The 23,007-nt window shown below is 37.4% G+C and overlaps 1 protein-coding gene across 1 annotated transcript in view; it reads right to left on the bottom strand.

The window, feature by feature from the left end:
* Positions 1-1,636: 1,636 nt before the first annotated feature.
* COL12A1 (collagen, type XII, alpha 1) overlaps positions 1,637-23,007 on the bottom strand; it is a gene marked incomplete at its 3' end in the record, with an annotated part of 62,514 nt that continues 41,143 nt past the window's right edge. The window contains exons 22-45 of the mRNA XM_010160959.1: positions 22,705-22,834; positions 21,522-21,667; positions 21,114-21,243; positions 20,164-20,303; positions 19,265-19,394; positions 17,893-18,032; positions 17,493-17,625; positions 17,376-17,402; positions 16,922-17,064; positions 14,337-14,466; positions 13,515-13,654; positions 12,354-12,483; positions 11,523-11,665; positions 10,604-10,733; positions 9,530-9,672; positions 7,864-7,993; positions 7,553-7,672; positions 6,793-6,939; positions 5,867-5,983; positions 5,265-5,411; positions 4,735-4,809; positions 4,039-4,178; positions 1,970-2,093; positions 1,637-1,780 (exon numbers count right to left, since the gene is read on the bottom strand). Of these exons, the coding sequence (XP_010159261.1) occupies positions 1,637-1,780; positions 1,970-2,093; positions 4,039-4,178; positions 4,735-4,809; positions 5,265-5,411; positions 5,867-5,983; positions 6,793-6,939; positions 7,553-7,672; positions 7,864-7,993; positions 9,530-9,672; positions 10,604-10,733; positions 11,523-11,665; positions 12,354-12,483; positions 13,515-13,654; positions 14,337-14,466; positions 16,922-17,064; positions 17,376-17,402; positions 17,493-17,625; positions 17,893-18,032; positions 19,265-19,394; positions 20,164-20,303; positions 21,114-21,243; positions 21,522-21,667; positions 22,705-22,834 (3,079 nt within the window). The remainder of the gene's footprint in view (positions 1,781-1,969; positions 2,094-4,038; positions 4,179-4,734; positions 4,810-5,264; positions 5,412-5,866; positions 5,984-6,792; positions 6,940-7,552; positions 7,673-7,863; positions 7,994-9,529; positions 9,673-10,603; positions 10,734-11,522; positions 11,666-12,353; positions 12,484-13,514; positions 13,655-14,336; positions 14,467-16,921; positions 17,065-17,375; positions 17,403-17,492; positions 17,626-17,892; positions 18,033-19,264; positions 19,395-20,163; positions 20,304-21,113; positions 21,244-21,521; positions 21,668-22,704; positions 22,835-23,007) is intronic.

Here is a 23,007-nt window from a genome sequence, read left to right as displayed (position 1 = left end):
CTCACTGCCCTAGTCCGGCTGGCCACACTGTTCCTGACGCAGGCCAGGGTGCCATTGGCCTTCTTGGCCATCTACACACACTGCTGGCTCATGCTCAGACAGCTGTTGACCAACACCCTCAGGTCCTTTTCTGCCAGGCAGATTCCAGACACCCTTTCCCAACCCCATAGCATTGCAGGGGGTTGTTGTCACCCAAGTGCAGGACTCGGCACTTGGCCTTGTTGAACATCATAGAACTGGCCTCTGACCATCGATCTAGTCTGTCCAGATCACTCTGTACAGTCTTCCTTTCCTGTAACAGACTGACACTCCTGCCCAACTTGGTGTCATCTGCAAACATACTGAGGATACACTCAATCCTCTCAATCAGATCATTGATAAAGACATTAAACAGAATTGGCCCCAGTACTGAGCCCTGGGAAACACCACTTGTCACCAGCCACCAGCTGGATTCAACTCCATTCACCACAACTCTTTGGGTCAGGCCATCCAGCCAGTTTTTACCCAGCAAAGAGTACACCCATCCAAACTATGAGCAGACAGTTTCTCCAGCAGAATGTCATGGGACAGGGTGTCAAAGGCTTTACAAAAGTCTGGGTAGACAACATCCACAGCCTTGCCCTCATCCACTATGTGGGTCACCTGGTCACAGAAGGAGATCAGGTTAGTCAAGCCGGACCTGCCATTCATAAACCCATGCTGACTGGGTGTCCTGTACATGCTGCATGATGGCACTCAAGATGATCTCCTCTGGCACCTTCCCTGGCACTGGGGTCAGACTGACAGGCCTGTAGTTCTCCAGATCCTCCTTCCAGCCCTTCTTGTAGATGGGCATCACATTGGCTAACTTCCAGTCCAGAGCAACACTTCTGACCAACTTGTTGTCATCTGCAAACTTACTGAGGGTGCACTTGATCCCCTCGTCCAGGTCATCGATAAAGTTGTTAATGGGAACTGACCCCAATATGAGCCCTGGGCAACACCACTCGTGACCGGCCACCAACTGATTTAACTCCATTCAGCATGACTCTCTGCGCCTGGCCATCCAGCCAGTTTTTACCCAGCAAAGAGTACACCCATCCAAACTATGAGCAGACAGTTTCTCCAGCAGAATGTCATGGGACAGGGTGTCAAAGGCTTTACAAAAGTCTGGGTAGACAACATCCACAGCCTTGCCCTCATCCACTATGTGGGTCACCTGGTCACAGAAGGAGATCAGGTTAGTCAAGCCGGACCTGCCATTCATAAACCCATGCTGACTGGGTGTCCTGTACATGCTGCATGATGGCACTCAAGATGATCTCCTCTGGCACCTTCCCTGGCACTGGGGTCAGACTGACAGGCCTGTAGTTCTCCAGATCCTCCTTCCAGCCCTTCTTGTAGATGGGCATCACATTGGCTAACTTCCAGTCAACTGGGACCTCCCCAGTTAGCCAGGACTGCTGATAGGGGATGGAAAGTTTCTCCCCACATCCAATAAAGGATGGAGATTCTCCTTAGCTCTTCTTTTGTTACTAATGTATTTGCAGAAACATATTTTATAAATAAAGGATTCCCATGTAATTGAAACACCACTTATGGTTGCATTGCTTAACATATAAGGAAATGAAACAGCTAGGTGCTGCGGATTGCTTACCAGAGTGCTGTATGACCGTTGCTGCTTTCCTCACTTCATCCTGAGACCGACCATCGGTGACAACAACAAGTACCTTGGGAACACCACGCCTCATGCCACTCTCCCAAGTCAAAACCTTTTCCTTAATAAAAGTCAGGGCTTTGCCTGTGAAGTGCACAATGAACAAGGAGTCAGCCACAAGAGAAGAAATCCCTTACTTTAAGTTGAAAGAGCAACAGCCCCACAGCTAAAATAGAAGAATATAAAAACCGAATTCTTCAGCCATGCAATATTAAAGAGGCAGTTTCTGAAAACACTTTACCTTAAAAAAACGTAAGTACCCCTCAGAATTACCTGTCCTTGTGTTTCCTCCTCTGTACTGAATATTTTGAAGAGCTCCCAGGGCCTGGGCCTTGTCATCAAACGTATTTAGTTTAAATTCAGATTTTGCCTCATCACTGTACTGCACAAATGAAACCTGAAATGGAATATATCACAGTGCTCAGTCCTCAGTGTTAAACTCTCTCCACTGAAATATGTATTGTGGTACATTATTGGGGAGTAAATAATCGAAAAATCTTTTTTATATATGTATGATTATGCAGACATAGTGCATAATCACACAGATATCATCACAACAATATGCACATAATATTTTTTCTTTCTTTCTCTTTTGTGTATAAAATGTGATGTGACCTTAAACATGTATGATTAAAATTATTGCCATTACGATGATGCAGCATATATAGTGCCTATTCTTTGCTTCTGAGTGGATGTAAAGTATCTACGAAACCTCGTCCAGATGTTTTGGGGCTTTTTTAGGAAATACAAAAATAATTTGACAGAATGTCAATGAAGTTAGATATATACAAAATTGTGTACTCTTTTGCCTTAAATACTGGAATACAATCACTGAATGTTTATTCTAAAATCATATTCAAATATTATATACATTTAATTTTGCTCCTTTTACTATGGTGTAAAATTGCAATATTATGGTATACTAATTTGATGCTAAACAGACATCTCTGTGTATGTATATGTTCACATGTATTGAAGTAATTCCTTTGTAAATTATTAATATGCAATACAAAACTTGGGATTGTTGCAACTCTCTCAAGAGGAATGTGACAAATATTTTACTAAACATTAGCATTTACATGTCTCGGTCACGTTCTCTATCTTTTGGTCAGGGACCCACATATATTCACAGGAGAAGAGTATTATAAAACAATGGAAAAGAAAACTGCCTGGTATAGATTAGAGCTAGAAGGATAAAGAATGTCTGAGACAAAGCAACGTATGAGGGGTATCTTATCCTTAAAAATGTCTAAGTAGTTAAATATAGGGAATCAAAGACCTAAAAGTATGCCTAGAAGAGGAAGGGCAGTTCATGAGCAATGTAAATAGTTCTTATAGTTACTGGATAAAATCAGCCTCACAATCTCCCCACCACCACCAAAAAAAAAAAAAAAACCACCAACCAAGCACCACAGCTTGTGCTTTCTAACCAAGGAAATGCATTGCATCTAGAGATCATTGCAATGCTCCAGAAATACCTTGTAAGAAACTCTCTCACATTTCATGTCATTCACTCCATGTACTGAAACAGAAATGGTTATGGGAACCTAGACAGTGATCTCATCCAGCTTCCCATAAGCAGAAGAAAACCAGGTGCAAGACTTAACTGTAAGAAGCCTGACAAGAAATATCTTTGACATAACTATAGTTAGCCCAGAAATCCTGAAAGTTTATTCCTCATTCGTGTTTACTCTTCAAAGTTGTATTAATTCATTAAGAGAACTACTTTTTCACCTTTCTGTACTTTCACTAGGCCCACTGTGGAGAGGGCCCATGTTATCTATCTTTAGGATGGGATGAAGAGACTTCTGCAAGTGTGTGTCTCAGAGGGATTCTGCCTATTTACTGCAGAGGGATTTTAGGCAGCTTGACAAGAAAAGTATAATGGCAAGCCAGCTGGACTCTACATACACAAAATTCCTTTCTTACACTGAGAAATTAATACGTAGCCCTCACTCAACCGTCATACTGTCTCCGAAATAGATTTTTAGGCAGACAAAACCCAGCGTATCCCAACTAGGCAGTGTGCCAGTTGAAATTAACCATACACTGACCATACACCACCCCAGTTTCTCTGCCTGGAGGTTTTCCACATGCTACAACTTTTGTCTTCCAGAAGCGTAACCTCTCAGGATAGAATGGATTCCCTTTGCATTTAGAAAATGACCAATATATTTCATAAATAACTATACATGCATACACAAACACATGTTGTACAACAGTCTAATACTAAAAAAATGACACCATTCTGAAAGAAAGAAAAAAATCAGAGGTAACTTTAGTAATTCAGCTTCAACTTCAGTTTCCTTCCAAAACATATCCAATGGAAATAACAAAGTCACCTGGATTCCAGCAGGATTAATCAAGTCAAAGGCTCCTACTGTATTAAAAACAAATTTCACTACTTTGTTGAAGTTATCATCACCAATACTCCAGGAAGCATCAGTCAAGAATACTATGTCTGCTTTGGCACCTCTGCATACTGAAAGGCCAAAGAAAAGCAACACTTAGAACATATCAATCATACCACTGTGACATGAAGAGCGTTGTTTCAAAATCAGAAAATTAAGTGACAAATATTCAGCAAACATCTATTACCACACAGTCAACTCGGCAAATGGCTAATGCTCAACACAAAAAAAATTTACTAACAATTTTCAAAGAAAGGTTCAAGAAATGAGAAAGAGCTCAAGAATCAAATGTAAACATTTTAAATTACTTTTTTTTCTCTGACCAGCTGCCATAAAAGATAAATTGTCATCTGAGGACAGACAGACTCACAGACTTGCTGCAGAGCTACAGAATAACATTCATTTTTTCCCCAGATGTATGCACCTTACTGTTCTAAACCAGGAAATATTGAAATGTAGTAAAGCTACAGAGCAAATGGATGGCATTAGGAAACTGGTCTCAAACTCCATTTCCCTAAAATGCTGTACTAGTTTTAAAACTATTTAAACTTATGAAAAATACAATTAAACTCTGAAACAGTGCAGCAACTACAGAAAAATACTGAATAATTCTACAAATAAACATACCATCCCGAGCTGGAGGGATTGTGGGAGGTGGAGGAGGTGTAGGTGGTGGAGTTGGTGCTTCTGTAGGTTTGAGGACTGAAATGGAACAATAATTATTTTACTCCACATAAATTATTTCATTCAAGGAAAAAATGATTATGTATTATATTACCACACAGAAGGTTTCTAATATTTTCTTACTAACCTAAACAATGTATAATTGGCAAGGAAAAATTTCTCGTCTTACAAAAGCAATGAGATTATAGCTATTGTTAAAACAAAGGTACATGATTTCATTATAACAGGAACACTTTTACATGAGCAGAGTAACACTGCACTCTGATAATGCATCCGATTTTTATCCAAAGAAATACTTGGTTTGAAGTTTCTCTTGCCCTCATAAACTCCAGTAGACATTACACAGAGAGAAAGTGGAAAGAAGATCACTTAAAAGAGGTATTGATAGCCATTTAGGTGTAAGACACGTCCTACAGCTTAAATAAGACAAGTTCTATCACTAAAACTTAAGGTTCACGGTGTCTATTACCTACCTGTATGCTCCCTGATAGACACTGGAGGTCCCTCAAGGTTAGGGGTCTGAACAAAGACGGTAGCATTGTATTCTGTGTCTGGTGAGAGGCCAGTAAAACAATGGCTTGTTTCTGATCCACGTACTGTGATTTCCTGTCCTCTAGAACCTGTCAAAAAAAACCCAAAGGAAAGAAGGTCAGAACCCACTATTTCCCTGTTAATATGTGTACAAATAAGCATAAAAATTAGAGACCTCTTGAGAGGAGGTTGGAGTGGATGGGAAAAGAGTCTTATTCTTGTCCTGTAAAAACCTTTCTAGATCAAGATTATGTGGTAATTATGCACCCTGGAGCATAATGGAGAGTTACATTGCTGCGTACATGTGAAACCCAGGTAACTAGCAGATTTCCACCAATGAAAGTTAATTTGACAATAAGCATCACTCTCTTTACATCTTTATCACCACTCTAAAAAAAAAAAACAGGTTATACTCAGAGCTTTAAAGCTCAGTCAGATGTATCATGGCTTCTGGTGGGTGCTTTGCAGCATCCAAACAAGTCTTGCTGTCACTGAAATAAGACAATTATGTTCCCAGAAAATGCAAAAAATAAAAGGCACTCACCATCTGCCGGGTTTAGTTTCAGTCTGTAAGAAGTTGCTGACCGATGAGGTGACCATCGGATACAGAAAGTATCCCAACCCACTTTGTAACTTGTTAGGTCAGTGACATTCAAATATACTGTGAACAGAGAAAGAGATAAACTGTTCTCTGGAAAACAGTATGTAATGGAGGAAGGACATCAACATTAAAATTATATTATCAGTGCTGGTCCAGAACTCAATTTTTTTAAAATACTCACAGAAAGAAAGAGCAGTTCTAGACCAACCTCATTTTGTGTTACATCCTAGAGATCCTGGACTAACTATTTACAGAGGCCCAAAGTTTGATACCCTTTCTGTATTGGGTAACAGTTCATTTTATCAGTTTTTGCATGAAGTTGAGTTCTTTATAAAATAAGAAACTTCTCAAAATGGAACCTGACTCATACATATATGTGGTATGGCAGTATGAAAATAATGTACTGAGTCAACAAAACTCAGGATGCTTCATTCGTCTTAACCGAATAAATTTTTAGAATTTTCTTAGCTCAGCCCCTCAACAAAATCATCTCCTTTTGGAAAGCTGAAGTTTCAATCACTGGACATTCCTGTAAGAAAAAGCAATGTAGCAAAAAGCCTAGACCTGCTTAGCATGGTTAAATTATGTAGTACCCTGGACACAGTTAAACACTGAATCCAACTATAGCTGAATGCAATTTTAGGAAGCAGACTAGAGAATTTTATATTTTTGAATCATTACTTAAAACTAAATTTCCATCACTGTTCCCAATCTTAATGTTTTTAAGCTCTATATTATGGACAGACTATAAGTAATCTCCATGAGAGGAGAGTCAGATTTTCTAACAAACAGCCTCTAAAATCCTCTCTTAATCAACATTATCTCAGATATGTATCTAGCATGACTACAACAGAATTATTTTGACTTACATGTAGTGCCTTGATCTGTCAAAGGTATGCTCATTCCAGAATCATACTGGGCATAAACATTCACATCATATGTAGTACTGGGAGACAGATTATGCAAGGTGTAGGAAGTCACTTCTCCCACAAAAACCTCCATGGGCTCATTTGAACCTTGAATTGAAAGGAAGCATTAAGAAAGTGCAGACAGAGAGAAAGATCCATGATTAGTTGAGCTACAAAACTATCCACCGTCTTTTACATGTCATTAAGTCTTAATCTCATTTTTTTCTAAAGCAAAACATACTAATTTCTTAAATTTTAGCCTATTATACTGTTGCAAATAGAACATACACATTGTTTGTGTGATGTTTGTGTTTAACTTATAGAAAGGTATGTGTATTGTTTTACTCTCACATAAAACAAAGGTTCTGTCCCATATAGCTGTCCAATACTCATCTTACATACACCAGTTCATATCCTCAGAAGGATAAGAGGTATTAAAGACAGGAAAACCAGTGCTGGTTCAGGACTTTATCTAGTCACCGTATTAAATTTTAACTACAAAATTCAATCTCTGTACTGGAATGTATGAAACACTGTATTTGATAGTCTGTGTTTCTCATAAAATATTAAGACCTAAGCCTCCATCAAAATCAGTAAAAAAAGGAAAATTTAAAATCCTTTAACACAAACATTTCATGGTACGTATGACTTCCATTCACATCTCCCATTAGCCATTTCCTATTCTGAAAGTGATATACCCAGAATGCACAGGTTTTCTTACCCACAGGTTTGTATACAATTTTATAGCCAAGAACAGGGGATGGTGAAGGATCCCAGGAAACTCTGAATCGTGTATACCATTCATCAGTTATATACATATTTTGAGGAGGAAGCAGGCCGACTGAAAAGAAAGAAAAACACTATCATTAGACTAGTGAACATTTTTCAACCTCTAGAGATTTACATTGTACCTCTGCCAGATAATAACCATGTCAAAGACATAATTAACATAATGAAACCTTAACAATGTTGGAGTGTTCGTGGAATATGTCTTAAATTTTTAAAAGAATATACAATATTAAAACTAATTACCAGTTCTGCCATTTCCAGTCAGTTGTCCACCATCTCCATCTTCATACACAGCCACAACGGTAATTTTATATGGTGTATCAGATTGCAGTGGTTGTAGTATCACATTATTTCTTATCCCAGGAACTGTTGTCTAGAAAACAAAAGAAACAGGTAAACAAACTCCTGTAACTGATCAATAATAACAGTAACTAGAACTAAAAATTTGTTTTGACAATTGGCTCGCTCTTTTCATGCCCACTGTAGATAAAGTCCTTCAGGATATGTTAAAGTTTATAGCCTATAAACAATCATTAGTATTTGTTATTTTAAATTATAAAACTCTTGTGTTCAGCACAAAAGATAAATCAAATTGACTCTTCAGTCCCTACCCTCATTGGACTGAGATGCTGCAGTTCCTCACCAAGATTTCAGTACTATTCCTAATTCATGTACTATAGTACTATTCAGTACTCTTACTAAGTCATGGTGATGTATTTGGAGACAGAAAAAGAGAGGGAAAGGCTCTTAAAATGAGGATGGAAGTGAAATTCATTCACGCTACTCATCAGTTTCATTTCTACCTATTCATTATCCTCATCTTAGGATATAATTTTCTTAGCAGAAAGAAGTCTGAGAAGGAAATTCCAAATATTTTTATGTGTAAGAATGTGCCTATTTATGCATTCCTCACTCTTCCCAACTTGCTGGTGCAGCCATGTACCACTGCTCCCTCTTAATGAAAAGGTAGGTATAATCTAAAAAGTGACACTGTTCCATAAGGGGGTCAAAAAGCACTGAAACTACAGAAAGTAACTTGAGGTTATCTCAAAAGCATGTTAAAGTCATCATTTTCCATTAGTGCTTGATAAAAGCAGTTTTTCAGTTGAGACTTTCTATTTTATGAATTCTCCAATATTTTCTGTGAAGAAGATACATGTGTTGAAAAACACGTGTGTCCTGATTAATAGGTCCAGTAGGGAATTTTCAAACAGTGAATTTTCAGCATACCCTATACAATAATATAAAAGCAGTAATAGCGTTTTAGTGTTCTATACATGTTATATTTTGGATGGTGTCAGTCAGCAGGAGTTCTGCCGTTGACCTCTATCGGAGCTTGGCTTTGCTATAAACACTCAGGGAACTTCATAAGCATCAGATTAACTTGTGTTATCATTAAGCTGCAGGAAATTAAATACAAACACGATTCATACTAAGCCTTACAGAAGCAAGTTAGATATTGAATCAGTCACCCTTCCTTTCTTATTAAACTTTTCCAACTCTCCCCAATGTATAAAACGCAGACATGTGTTCTGTACCTTAGCACACTGACTTCCTAATGAACAGAGCATGAAGTAATAGATGGCTGTTCACTGTAGCACAATGTTTGAACTAAAGGTCAGGAAGCAGATTCTGCTCAGAACCCCTGATTAATATATGACTCACAGACTTAACATTATTTTATGTACAAATTGGTTCATTAAACTGTGTATGTTCTGCACCTCTGTGGGGGGGAAAAAAAAAACCAAACCTGTTTCATACAAACCATGGCTTCTCAGCATTGACAATGACTAAAGAAATCAGAGAGCATGCAAAGTGTACTACATGTAAAATGGTGTCTGTTTTTCCATAGCCTAAAAATAATCAACAGATAACGTCTCAGTGCCTACTAAGGAATTACAGAACTTACATATTCATCAATAGGGTCTCCCACAGTGGGTGAATAAATGATTCTGTACTGCTGGACTGGCCCATCAGCATGGTCCCATTGCACAGAAAGGCTGTTTGTGGTCTCATCGAACACTCTCACATTCCTTGGACCACTGCGAGGCACTAAAGAAAGAAAATACAGAAGGTTGTACGGGGCATGGTTCTGTCAGTCCAGTGTCACTTTCACTGATTCAAATGTTGGCCTGAAGCCAAAACCAAGGGCCCTCCCTGAAACCCTGAACTGACATATCCAGGAAGATTTAGTCAATGATAATACAGCAGTGCCTGAAGATCTTAAACAGCAATAAGGCTTTAACTGAAGAAACGGCAGTAGTACAGAAGGGAGAGAACATCAGAGGAACATGCAAAGTCATGTTTATATATTCTACATATATTCTGCTTCTCAGATTCTTGCAGATAAATATAACTATAGTCTGTCACATCTGCAAGTTTTAGATTAATATGTGAATTTATTTGGGAATTCATAGAAGCTGCAAAAGAGAGGTGAACTATTATTGCCATAGGCAGTTTCTTTTCATGTTATTTCTAGAATGAACTTTAAAGAAGCCAAGCATAAGCAAAGCAAGGTCCCACAAGCTAAGCTGTTAACAAAGAAGTTTTGGTACTTAGGCATTTCCAGCAAAAAACAAACATCTGAGGAAGCTGACATACAATTATCATGTAAGGCACAGAACATGAAGCGCATTTTTTTCTGCTGATAGCAAATTCTACCCATCTCAATGTGCTATTTTTTTTCCGAAAGAGAAATTGCTATTTATCAGTAATCACATTTTAAAGAACAGCTTTTAAACCCTTAAACATTCAAATTAGGCTTATTTCACAAGTGGAAATTACTTTGGTGATTATGCATGTACCAAAACTGCCAGACAACATAGGAAAAGCTCCCTTCTATGGAGCCCTGGAATTTCTTCAGCCAGAATTCAGATTCATTGATCTTGAAATTGCACTGAATGGCTTACACTGTCTGTGCAACCAATTTTATAAATTCTTCACACACCACTATTTCACAAAGCAAGTACTGACTGCCTCTTACATGTTCTTCCCTGTGCTTGGCTTGGATTTCCTTCTCCATCTGCATACAAAGCTATAACATTTATTGAGTAAGCAGTGTCAGGAGTCAAGCGCTCCAGCATCACATCACGAGTGTTGCCTGGTACCACAATCTAAAACAGAAACAAAAGGCACCTATGTAAAAAAGGTTCAGGAAAAAAAGAAACATTCAGGAACAGAAACCAAAAGAGTAAATTCTGTCATGGGTTACTGACATATAAAGCACCTTTTCTAACAGGTACTACTACACAGGTTTCCATTCATGCGTGAAGTAATATGCAGCTTCACTTTACAGGTGTAAATGATTCATTAAAAATTCTTAAACTTCCTTACGTAAAAACATATTCATCTGTACATGTACAATATGGGTGTACATTTTGTGTGAGTACATTCTAAAACTGCATCTATTTCTACATAAATCCAAGAACTCTTACTTCACATCTGGAGGGCAAATTTTTACCCATATCCAGGCTTCACTGCTCACCAAGACCTACTTATATACTAACAATAGGGGGTAAACAGATGGTTTAGTGATAAAAAGCAAATAAACTTGGCATCTGGTTTCATAATTAAATAATCCCTAGTAAATATTTGTTGTTTCCTTCTCACTTAAAAAAAAAAAAAAGATGTTTTTAACTCCTCTTTGTCTGCAATATGATAAAGGATACTCAATCCTCAATACTCAGTTTCAAATGAGAGCATCTTATTTCTTTTATTTCACCAAAGTAAGCATTTACTTAAGCATTTATTTACAAAGGACTACATTTCTGTAGACAGTCTTTCAGCAGGGACACTTCTGGGCAGACGGTTGGTCTGATTTTATTAGTATTGTCTACACTCATTGAAGTAAGCAATATCCTCCACACACTTTTAAGGAATAGTATAAAACCTAAATTACTTACAGATTCTGATGGCCTTGGGCCAGACAGTGGAGAATAATTAATTCTATATTGCTGCACTGGACCTGGAGCGGGTTCCCATCGGACATTCATGCTGTTTGGTGTGGGATTGTAAACTTGAATGTTTCTTGGTGTTCCTCTCTCCACTAGATCAAGGATAATTTAAATTCAGTTTTATAAGGTTGCTTATGTAAGTTCTAGTACTACCTGAGCATATAACTGCTCAAAAGGAAGCTGAAAATTGCACCAGCCCAAGATAAACATATTACCTTTATTACCCCCAAATCCACAAATTTAAGAATCTCAATTATTACTCTTTACAAACATCCCTGCCAGTCAGCGAAGTATATATGTTCATGTTGCAAACTGAAGGTATGATCACAACACTTTGTTACCCTGTTGTTGCTCCGACAGGTATGAAAAATAGCCACAAACTACATATTTTAGCTCATGCTGACATTAGGAGCTCAAACTCCCTGGAAAATTTTAAGTACATGGTATGGGCATCAGCATAGATTAACACAAATATCTGCCATTTGTTCACCAGTATTGCTACTGGCACTAAAATTAAAATTTTACTGTTGTGTGAAAGTAAACAGTAAGTTCACTGTACAATGTAAGAGCTGAGTTTTCCCAAGATAAGTGGACTAAAATCCTCCACCTGAATAAGAAAACAAATCAGAATAAGTTACAGAGCTGAAACCATAACCAAGCAGGTAAACAGCTTCTTAAACTTATGTTTTAGCTTTGGGGAAAATAAACTTCCAGTTTTGGCACAAAATCAATTTTAAATTATCTGAGTTACTCACACAAAAAAAATCCTATTTTACTTACAAGTTCTTCCAGTGTCAGAGACACGTCCACCATCTCCTTCTGGGAAAACTGGAACCACAGTTACAGTGTAAGGCGTGTTGGGTTCAAGAGTTCTCAGGATGACATAGTTTGTGTTTCCTGGTACTGTGGTCTACAAATTTAAAAAGAAAGGTAGGGGAATGGCATTTACATAAACACACATAAAGTTTAAGCCTTTTTGTATCTCCCTTACTGCTACACCACATCTCTTTTCTCGACTGGATGTGATAAAAACTCTTCAAAAGGTGCAGCCTGAAGTAACTTAACAAAAACGGTTGTTAAACCCTATGCTCTCTTATACAATCCCTTACAGCTATGCTCACTTCTAGGTCCAAATCCTGTTCTAGTAACTAGCAAAATCTGCAGTGATCTCTTTAATGATGACTGTGTAGCAGGTCAGAGGCATTAAAAAGTCACTTTCTAAATTTAAAAAAAAAAAAAATACGGTACATAACACTACAACTTGCTAATAAAAGAGGTAATGAGCAACTCATGTTAGAAAGTAAAACTCCACAGCATTTGAGAATATTTATCATCAGTAGTTCTCTAGATGCTATTGAAACAGTAGCAATTCATGTACTACTCATTTCACAGGCACATCAAATTGCACAGATGTGGGAAAAGAAACACAAGTGGGAATGAATATTTTCCCAATCTGCAACAAGGGTTTCCATTGTCAAGATTGTTTTAGCTCTTTAGCAATTAAGTAGCTTGAGGAGATTAGAATAAAATACCTATGTGGATTTTTCCGCTTTCACAAATATCATCCTGGCTGACTGACTACAGTCACATGACCTTTTAGCAGTAAAAATGGGTAGAAATGAGGTCTCCTGACTTTACAGCCTTTTGTACACCCTGAGGTCAGCTTTACATTCACACACACTGCCCTAAGGATAACCAAACAAAAAACTGTGTGTGGTATTAAATCCCTGTGCTAAGAACTAAGCACTGAAGGTCTTCTATATAAAACCAAACATCTGTAATACATATGGGGATACAGGCTTTCATGGAAGTGCTCTGCATTTTCTCCAGGATAGCTACGAGCAGGAAAAAAAACAGTGCATAGACAAAGACCCACTTCATGCAGCAGTATTTCTCTTACTAGCACCCATGAGCTGCAATTTATCCACACAAAGTGTTTACCATTTCTTCTGCACCTCCAGCTGTAGGTCCATAGAACACTTTATACTGGCGAGGACTTCCTTCTGCATGATCCCACCGAATGTTCAGAGTACTGGTGGTTGGGTCATAAACTAGCAAGTTCTTCACAGTAGTGAGAGGTTCTGAAACAGATCAATGAGCTGTCAGAAACGTGGAACCACAATCTCTCAAATGTGCTGTCAGATCCTGCCTATGTAACGTATCATTAGGAAATTAAAAAAACCCAACAGGTTTAATAGTTCACATTAACTGTTATTTGTCTTCATTAATCAGAAAACATCAGCCCCATCCATGTATTGTTTTTAAAGACTGAAGTGGCTGTAGCAGAAAATCACTCAGTGCTTTCTATAGCAGGATCAAAACAATGCTATCAGCATCAAAGGCAGAGTATGAAAGTGCACACTGTAACGGTAGCTTCTGAACTGAAAGTGCTGGCAGAAAAAACAACAAACTTACACTTAACAGCACACATGAGAGTCACATGCCTTCAGATGTTTTAAGGTGTTTACTAAATTGTGGCATAAGACGTATGAATAGATTAAAATGAGGAAGAATTTCTGCAGTAACATCAGGGTTCCTCTCAGCCTTAAATGTTGGGGATCCAGTTTAAGCTCTGGTCCAGGTTTTCTCTACAGCCAGTAGACTGACATGCCTTCTTACTTTAGATACTTGAAACCCATCAAAGGACAAATGACAAGTACAGATGGGATGAACTTCACCACAAGAAATTTTTCTCAACTAATTTGAAAAGCAATACATCAACATTTTTTCACACCACTAAGAAGATCTCAAGAAGTTACTTACTGGTTCTGCCTCGTCCTGTCATTCGTCCCCCTTCACCATCTGCATACAGTGACGACACTGTAATAGCATATGGTGTGTCAGGCTGCAGCTTCTGTATCACCACACTATTCTGCCGCCCTCCAACCATAGTCTGCAGTAAAACAAAAGAAAAAGATTAAAATTTCCATTTTGCTGCCATTTTTATGCTTACTGTTATAGTGAAGAATGTACACATTTGATGCAGGGTGGAAAACGCTGATATATCATATGCTGCAAATGTTTTTGGGACTGACACCAACAGTAGACATTAAACTATAATAATAGTTAGTACATATTCATCTTTGCAAGTTTGGACAGAGCCCAGCGCACAAAGCCAGTATTCTTTAAGACCTCCAAACTACCATATAACCACAATTATATCTCAACTGCCAGTTCTGTGGCAGCACAGAGCTGTTTCTCCACATTGCCTCTGACTATATCATACTGAAATCAATGAGACTCTTTTATTCAGTTTGACAGACTTTGAATCGGGCTCTTTCTGATCTACGCTCAGGTAGAATACAAGCACAGAATAAATTACAACACTCTGTACACCTCCAGTGTAGATTTGATACAATATCAACATTGCCTCTCCTTGATTTCAAAAATTTTATAGCATGATACTTCAGCTTTCAAAACATCTTTGTTAAGTCTAAAATCATTATTCATCTTTGATTTCAATTATTCTTTTACATATAATCCTGTGATCATAATCTCCACCAAGGAAAAGATGTACAGTGCACTGAGAATAATATCTAGATCTTCAGCATTTGTGAATCACAAGATTTTGTGGTTTAAATTGTGTAAAATTACATTTGCTCAAGATCATCCTTTGTATTTTTAAGACTATCTGCACATTTTCAAAGCCTATTCAGCTAATACGTTTGTCATTACACTTAGAAATTTTCCGATAATGATGAACTGATAATGAGCAAGCATTTATACATCTCCACATTTCCTAGAAGTAGATTAATTTACAAGGAAATATTTTATTTGTACTTAAGTGTACAAAGCTCAGTCCAAAGTATAAATGCTTTTAGCATCCCATCATGGCTGCCTCTATATTTTAGTATCTTTCAAAACCTAACCCTAAATGATCATAATGGTCTCTGGTGCTTGGTGCACAGCTTTTGCAGAGTTGTCTTCCAATCACCTGTCTCTTTCTTGGTGCTGAGGCCATTGAATGTCAGACAGAGCAATAGAAGACTTTTAGACATTCTATTTTAAATATTTCAGTGGGATGCTGTTACTATCTAACCAGCAGCTGCAGTTTAGTCAAATATCACAGTAACAAAAAAGCCAATAAGGAATTACTATAATATGACTTAGAATTATTTGCAGACAGACATTAAAATACCATGAACAGAGCAGGAGTGTTCTGTGTGCTCTCCTCAAAAAGACGTATCTTCTCCGACTGCCACTGCTGGACTCTATTCAGTTGTAAATAAGTCTATTACATCTATTCTTCGCACAAATTTCAAAAGAATGCCCTTTATTTTTTTTATTACTCCAGTACCCCCAATTAATTACAGATATTAATTAACCTTACTGCTACTCCTTATCTTTCCAGTGATTTCTCACTAAATTTGTGTTCCACTACTGAATTCATTCACTAGTTCAATTACCCCAACTGAAATGCATTTTTTTCAGAAGAGAGTAAAAATGGGTGCATAAGTAGCCAACTGATTCTAAAGTAAACATTCCTAGATACGCTTCCGAACATGTGGGATCTCCTATTACAGGAACAAGCTAAATGAGTGTGGTTTTCATCCGAGACTGTTCCTCTGAGTCACTTGGCAGTAACATCAACAGCCTCCCACTGCAGAATAGAGCATTTTTAAGTACCACACATTTCTGATAATCAGGCTGACTGAATTACCATTCCCAGGCTGTGTTGTGCAAGCCAGCAGTAGTCAACATAGCTCTTGCTGACGATGCAGGGAAAGCTAGCTGACCATGCGGTACTGGCTCTCTCTATCCTTACAGCTGCTCATTCCCATTAAAAGACATTAAAATACCTTAAATGTTTCCTTAGCATATGTTATGCATGGATTCGTTTTTGCAACTGCTGCTTCTGGGTGCTTATTCTGTCCCTAGCTTGGTAAGAGTTTCAACAGTTCACAGTACGTTCCCCAGCAAAGTCCCTCTGAGAGCACATGAACCACACTGTGAAAACAACAGAAAACTCTGGACTACGGAAGTAGTCATGGCAGTTCATGTTACTGACTGTTGTGATAACTATATATCTGTGACTTGTAGTCTCATGTGCTGATTGCTTTCTTCCTCAACAACTTTAACTTTATTCTAGGTATAGCTATAGATGATGTGTTTTTCAAGAAAACGGGTTGTATCCAAAGTTGGTTTTGCTCCATAAAGAGCATTCTATCTTGGATTTGAAAAGGGAGAAAGAAAAGGAAATATATACATATTCACTGTAAATTTACATCTTCACCTAAAAGGTGATTAATAAATACACTGTTGTGCTTTGAAAATAAATTATTCTAATGGATTACTTTGCAAAACTATCATTTAAGGTTGAATAATTATAGCACTTCAAAATTAGTTACCGACTGCTCAGGGCCATCCCCACTGATAGGCTGGTAAATGATCCTGTATCTCTGCACTCGACCACTGGCGGGATCCCACTTCACAGTCAAACTATGTGAAGTTGCATTGTACACCTGAAGGTTCCGTGGGCCACTCTTTGGGGCTGAGAAACGTAGTAAAGAAAAGAATAAACATGTAATTCAAACAAAAAGCAGGGACAAACACTTCATTCATACTTTTAGGGCTGCATGAATGCCTGACCAAGAGCAGAATGTATTAAGTACAGGACAACAAAAACTGTAATGTTTGTAAAATAATAAACATGTGGTAATCTAGTGTTTAGTATTCTTCCAAATACACACTAATATTTATTAAATGATCTCAGCTTTTTAATGTCAACATTCCTCACAGTTGAGAAAAATATAGCTATGAGTTTTCTTTAATAATACCATACCTGAGAATTCAGATTCTTACCTTGTGTGGTGATAGGTACCAAGGGTACTAGAAAAAAGCAGAAAGAGTTTTCAGAATTCCTGTATGTGTATGCATTCTGATTTAATAACAGCATGCAGAAACCCTTTATTTACTTACACGTTCGTTCACTGCCAATGAGGTCATCACTTTCCGATTCATCAGGATAAATGGCAGTAACTGAGATATCATATAATGTATCTGGATTCAGATTTTCAAAGACCAAACTATTTTCGTCCCCATTTAAGATAGTCTTGTGGAGAAATTAAATTAAAAAAAAAAAAAAGAAAAAGAAAACAAACAAACCAAAACAATCAGAGAGTGGTCTATCACTGAGCAACATTTTACACAGTAACACCATTGCAAGCAGCTGTAATTATGTATTCTACACCTTCTCACTGAATTTCCATTGAGCACAACAGGAGGGCTTGCAAGTTATATGCCATTTACTAATTACATCTCTGATTTTTAAAATATATCCTCTGAGACACTGTCCACAAAATCTTGTGGTGACTATTACCTCCTGTTTTTCCGGTCTTCCATAGGGTCCCCAGGTTATTCTATACAGAGAGACATCTGAAGCTCCATGATCCCAAGTTCCTCTAAAACTATTCGTGGTTACATCTGTGATTCTGAGATTGACTGGTGCTGGCACAGGCTCTGTTATGAGAAAATAAAAAGTATTCCACAAAATCTAACTACAAAATAAATCAGTTAAACCAAGGAATTACTCAGACAGAGACTTTAGAAGATTATGTAGAAGATACGTCTCTCAGTTATCATGCTTCTAATGACTACAACAAAATGCTGTAGTAAAGCCCAGCCCACCTACATGGAGTAAATTGTCCTTCATAAGGTCACAGCACCAGATCATCACCTGACAAAACATACATAGCTCTACTGACCTCAGCAGAGGTCACAACTCACAAAACTGAAGAGTTTCCCAGCTCTTACATTTTGGAGTTAGGAGTGATTATGAACTCCCACACAGAGGTCAAGCTCTTGCATGAGTTTCTTCCAGATCTTAAAATTATTTACATAAGCCAAGTAAGTCATGACTGAATTACACCACTTATTTAGAAAGAATTCACAGAGGTTAAGGACGCAAAATATTATAGCCACTTGGAATAAATAAGTAAATAGGCAAAACGAGAGAATTAAACTAAAAATAATTTCTTTGACAGACCTTTCCTTTTTTTTCTTTACACACACATTCACACCAAGAACATAGCTATAGAAGGTTCATACAAAGCAAGCCAAAAATATCACAAACACTTTTAAATACTACAGGCTACAAAATGAAAAATTCGGGGGGGGGGGGAAGAGAGAGCATGACCACATGCATGTTTTTTCTCTTTTTTTTTTAACATCACAGTGAGGGGCAGTGATAAGGTAACATTGCTCAGTTCTGTTCTAGTTCTTCTGGTTAGCTGTCTTATCAAATCATAAGCCTAGATCATGAGGGCTTCCCTCATATCAGCTTTCTCTCTGTCTCTCTAATCTGTTAGCATATGCCTCAGCTTCCTCCTTGTTTTCCTGGATTCTTGCATAAACTTGCTAAACCTTTCCTCTGCCCTCGTAGTTTCTTACTAATTCTAGCCCTACACTCCTTCCTCGGCCTCTAAATGCAAATAATTTTGCTTCAATTGGTGGTCTGTCACCTCTCTGCAGACTGCAGGTCCAGTGTTTACTGCAGTAAGACACTGAACTCATCTAAGATTCCCAGGGATTACTATATTACAAATAGTGCTACAAATGCAAGTAAAATATTTCTCAGACAGATTAAATTACAGTTCCACCTAAACTCAGTAATATATTGCAACACACACAACTTAAATAGAACACAAGGCAAAAATAAGTACAAGAAGGGTATTTTTATTAGGCAAACTTACGAGTGACAGCTTCAGCATTTATCGGTAGGGATTCCCCTTCATCGTAGACAGCTACAACTTTTACATTATACAGTGTTTGGGAGGAAAGGTCGGAAAGAGTAGTGCTGGTTTTCAATCTGTCGATTTCCACCTAAGTATATAAACAGTGACTTAAGAAGTGTAAATTGCTCTATTTCTGACTCTGCATGCGATTAAGTGGCAGAAATTCCTATAACGAAAAACATTAAAGTGTTCCACACTAAATTTTGCCATTTACCCCTAAATTTACACTTGAACATTGATCACCATCTACTAACTCCTTCACAAAGTACATTGCCTCAGATACTAGCACTCACTATTTGTGGATCTTTCACTGCCTCATTCTTTTGGAAACAAGGATGCAGACTGCATCTTCAGAAAATTCTCATTCCCTTACAAAAACACATTTAGTCCTCCAAAAGCTGATTCAAGCCTAGCAGTGCAGTTATGGAAAGCTTGCACATAACTCAAAGTCTTCTCTAACAAGGCTCACACATGTTCTGACAGTGAGCAAAGGCATTAACATACCTATATTCTACAATCATGTCCTCCTAATTATAAGCTGTTCTTAGAGCTTGGCAAGATAACAATTAGGCAGATAGTAGAAATGGCTATTTATCAAAGCATAGGAAAATTCTTCAGACAGTTTGAGGATTTTTCCTCTCTGGAGGAGGAGGAAGAGGGGAGTACACAAAGAAATTTATCTTGTGTTTATTCAGTTTCCAAGAAATTCATGTAGTTCCCTGACTGCAATCACCATGAACTGATGTTCTCTATTCTCAAAGGTAGCTTATAATACTACTTTTATTATTATTTTGGTAATCTAGCTCCTCAAAATAAAACTGTCTTCTAGTACTTTCAAATATGTTCCTGATATTTACCTCCTTTACATCTGCTTCATCAGCTATTTTGTATCTTAGGATGTATTTTCGAACTTTCCCTGGGGCAGGATCCCAAAGGACATTCATGCTACTGTGAGTAACATCTTGAATTGCTAAGCCTCTGGGTCCAGGCAAAGGTACTGTAAAGATAATGAGAGTAGTAAATGAAAACACTATTCACAGCAGAGGTATAGGTCTCTCACAGAAAGAATTAAATTCTTTTCATGCGTTTAATTGAAATGGAGGTAATAACTTTGTGGGAAGTTCATTGCTCTGGCCATTAGATGAGACAGTTTAAGAACTTATCGTCCCAGTAACGACCCAAATTGGCTACAAACTATGGTACGTTCACCTTTGTAAACTATGAGCACAATGCTTTTAGAAGTATCAGTGCTTAAGTTCATAACTTTTGGTGACAACAGTCACTTTTCATGTACAGTTAAGTGTTTAACCTTTTTAAAGAACATAAGAATAACCATACTGCATGTACCTGGTCCAGGAACATGCCAGTAGGAAATGTTTAAGGAAAGATGCTTAGCAAAAGATTTTAAAAAGGAAGCCATGTTTAGATTAATCTTTCCTTGGTATGGCATGTTTCCTTGGCATTTTCTATACTTAAGAGAATATGTGAATTTGGGAACAAGGTTTCTAAGCTAATGCAAGCAAAATTAAGACCTTTTAAAACCACTATAAACTCGAGATTATCAGGCCAACTCCTTTCATTATTCAAGGAAAAAAACCCTTTTGTTCCTCTTTTAATGGTTGGTCCCTTTTCATTTACATTGCCTGTAAGACCTTTTGGAAATATATGAGTGTCAGAAAATTCATAAAAGGTGGAAAAGGTGGTCTTCTAACCAGAAGCAAATATATAAGAGCTGTTGCATGAAACAAAATGCAAGTTAAATGTTTCTGAACCAACAACAACAAAGCAAAAATCAGGATTTCCATACATGTCACTTCCTGGGTGGTGAGTGGGTCACTGGTAATATCTCCAAACAATACGTAAGCTGTTAAAGTGTACTCAGTATTGGGGATGAGATCTACCAGCTGAACCTCATTCACTGACGGTCCAACACGCATCTGCACATGAAAAACAACACACTATGTTTAAAAACTGAAGAAAGCAATGGCAGAAAAGCAAGCAATGATTCAAATTCAAGGGAATTTGTTTGTGAGATTCACAGTGTATTTACAGCTTCCTGACTGCTGTCATTGTATACAATATCTCAGTAAGCTCACTGCATTTCCCAGAAGTACATGCCAGTTTCTTTTGTCTATTATGATATATCAGGAAAATCTACCCATTTTTCTTAATTTATTTTTGGTAGAGTATAGGAAGTGAAGACAAATTCTCTTACCTCTTTCTCTGTGGTTGGGACTGTGGCATTCACAGGTTCATATGTTAACAAATAACCAGTAGCTCCATTGAGAGGTTCCCATCTCACTCTCATGGAAGTTGATCCAATATCATAAACATTCAGGTTTCTAACTGAAGAGATGGGCACTTCCAAATAAAAGATATATGTTAATGTATTTCCTTCACCTTTTTCACCTTTCATATTTCACATCACAGGTAGTACCGCTGAGAATATTGCACAGGGTTATTAGGGTACATTATGGGTAGTCAAAAGGTGACCTCATGTAGTGGTATTTTAAGTAGTGCTTAGTGTAAGAATGAGGTAATGGTCATCATATTTTCAATGTTCTACAGATTTACTACATGCAGTTAAAACTATCTTACAAGTCTGCACTGGAATACTTAAATATTCTAAAAAGCCACATTAACTCATATGAATGCTCTAATATGAAAGAGAACATGACTGTTTTGGGATATGGACTTCTAAAAGGATTTTTTGTACTTTCTTCTTTTTTCCTATATTTCTCAAATTATTAAATAAACATAAAAAATTATCTCAGCCTTCATAAAAATCATGTACATATTTTAAGGGTTTATGTCAAGTCTAATACAAGACAATTAAAGTGAAATGAACACCTAACATTCTATATAGTTAAAGATGCAAGAAAGTCACCCTATGTTGCATTCAGCATAAATATACCTAAAATCAATCATACAGACAGCTAATAGTAAAAACACCATGTCTACATTGTCTCATAGAAGTGATGCAATTGTGTTGAACTGGCTTTTTGTTGATCTTATAAAATCTGAATGAATTTCCATAGTATTCTGGCTGCCAGTAGCAGGAAGTAATTATCTAGCAAAAAAATGAAGGAGTACACTAGTATATGATCAGATTTCAGGCATTTATAAACACTGTCTTGTAATTCATGTGTGTTCATCCAGTCTTGTACAGCCATGCTTTATGAGCCTGGAAAGAAGCTGGGACAAACATTTTTTTAGCACAATGCAGTTTCACTTTGCTAAAGTTTTTCAGCCAAGATCTGAACCACCAGTGTCACACAACACAATAACATTTTGTTTCATCTAAGAAGAAAGCCCATGGTGCTAAAATGCCTATTGGACAGTTTCCCATACTCCAAACGGGCTGTTTAAATGTTATTCAAGTTCCATTTCTAACTTACAAGTTGTTTCCCTGCCGATCAGTGGTTCACTGCTTTCATCTTCTACCACAGAAAACACGTTAACAACATATTCTGTTTCAGGTTTCAGATCTTTCAGAACTGTCGTTGTTTCCATCCTACTTACATAAAACTACATAAAGGAGAAGAAATGTTAATCACTGTACAACAAATGCATTTGTAATCTTATCTCTAAGAAGAAAAATCATTCCTTGTGAAGCTCTTCAGAAATCAATGGTATGGAACTAAAAATAAGCATGGTCTTAATCTTCAGCGTATTTTGTCTGACAATATACTATAGCTTTT

This window comes from Eurypyga helias, unplaced genomic scaffold (genome assembly GCF_000690775.1).
Source record: "Eurypyga helias isolate BGI_N326 unplaced genomic scaffold, ASM69077v1 scaffold181, whole genome shotgun sequence".
NCBI lineage: Eukaryota > Metazoa > Chordata > Aves > Eurypygiformes > Eurypygidae > Eurypyga > Eurypyga helias.
This window is presented reverse-complemented; position numbering and strand designations above follow the sequence as displayed.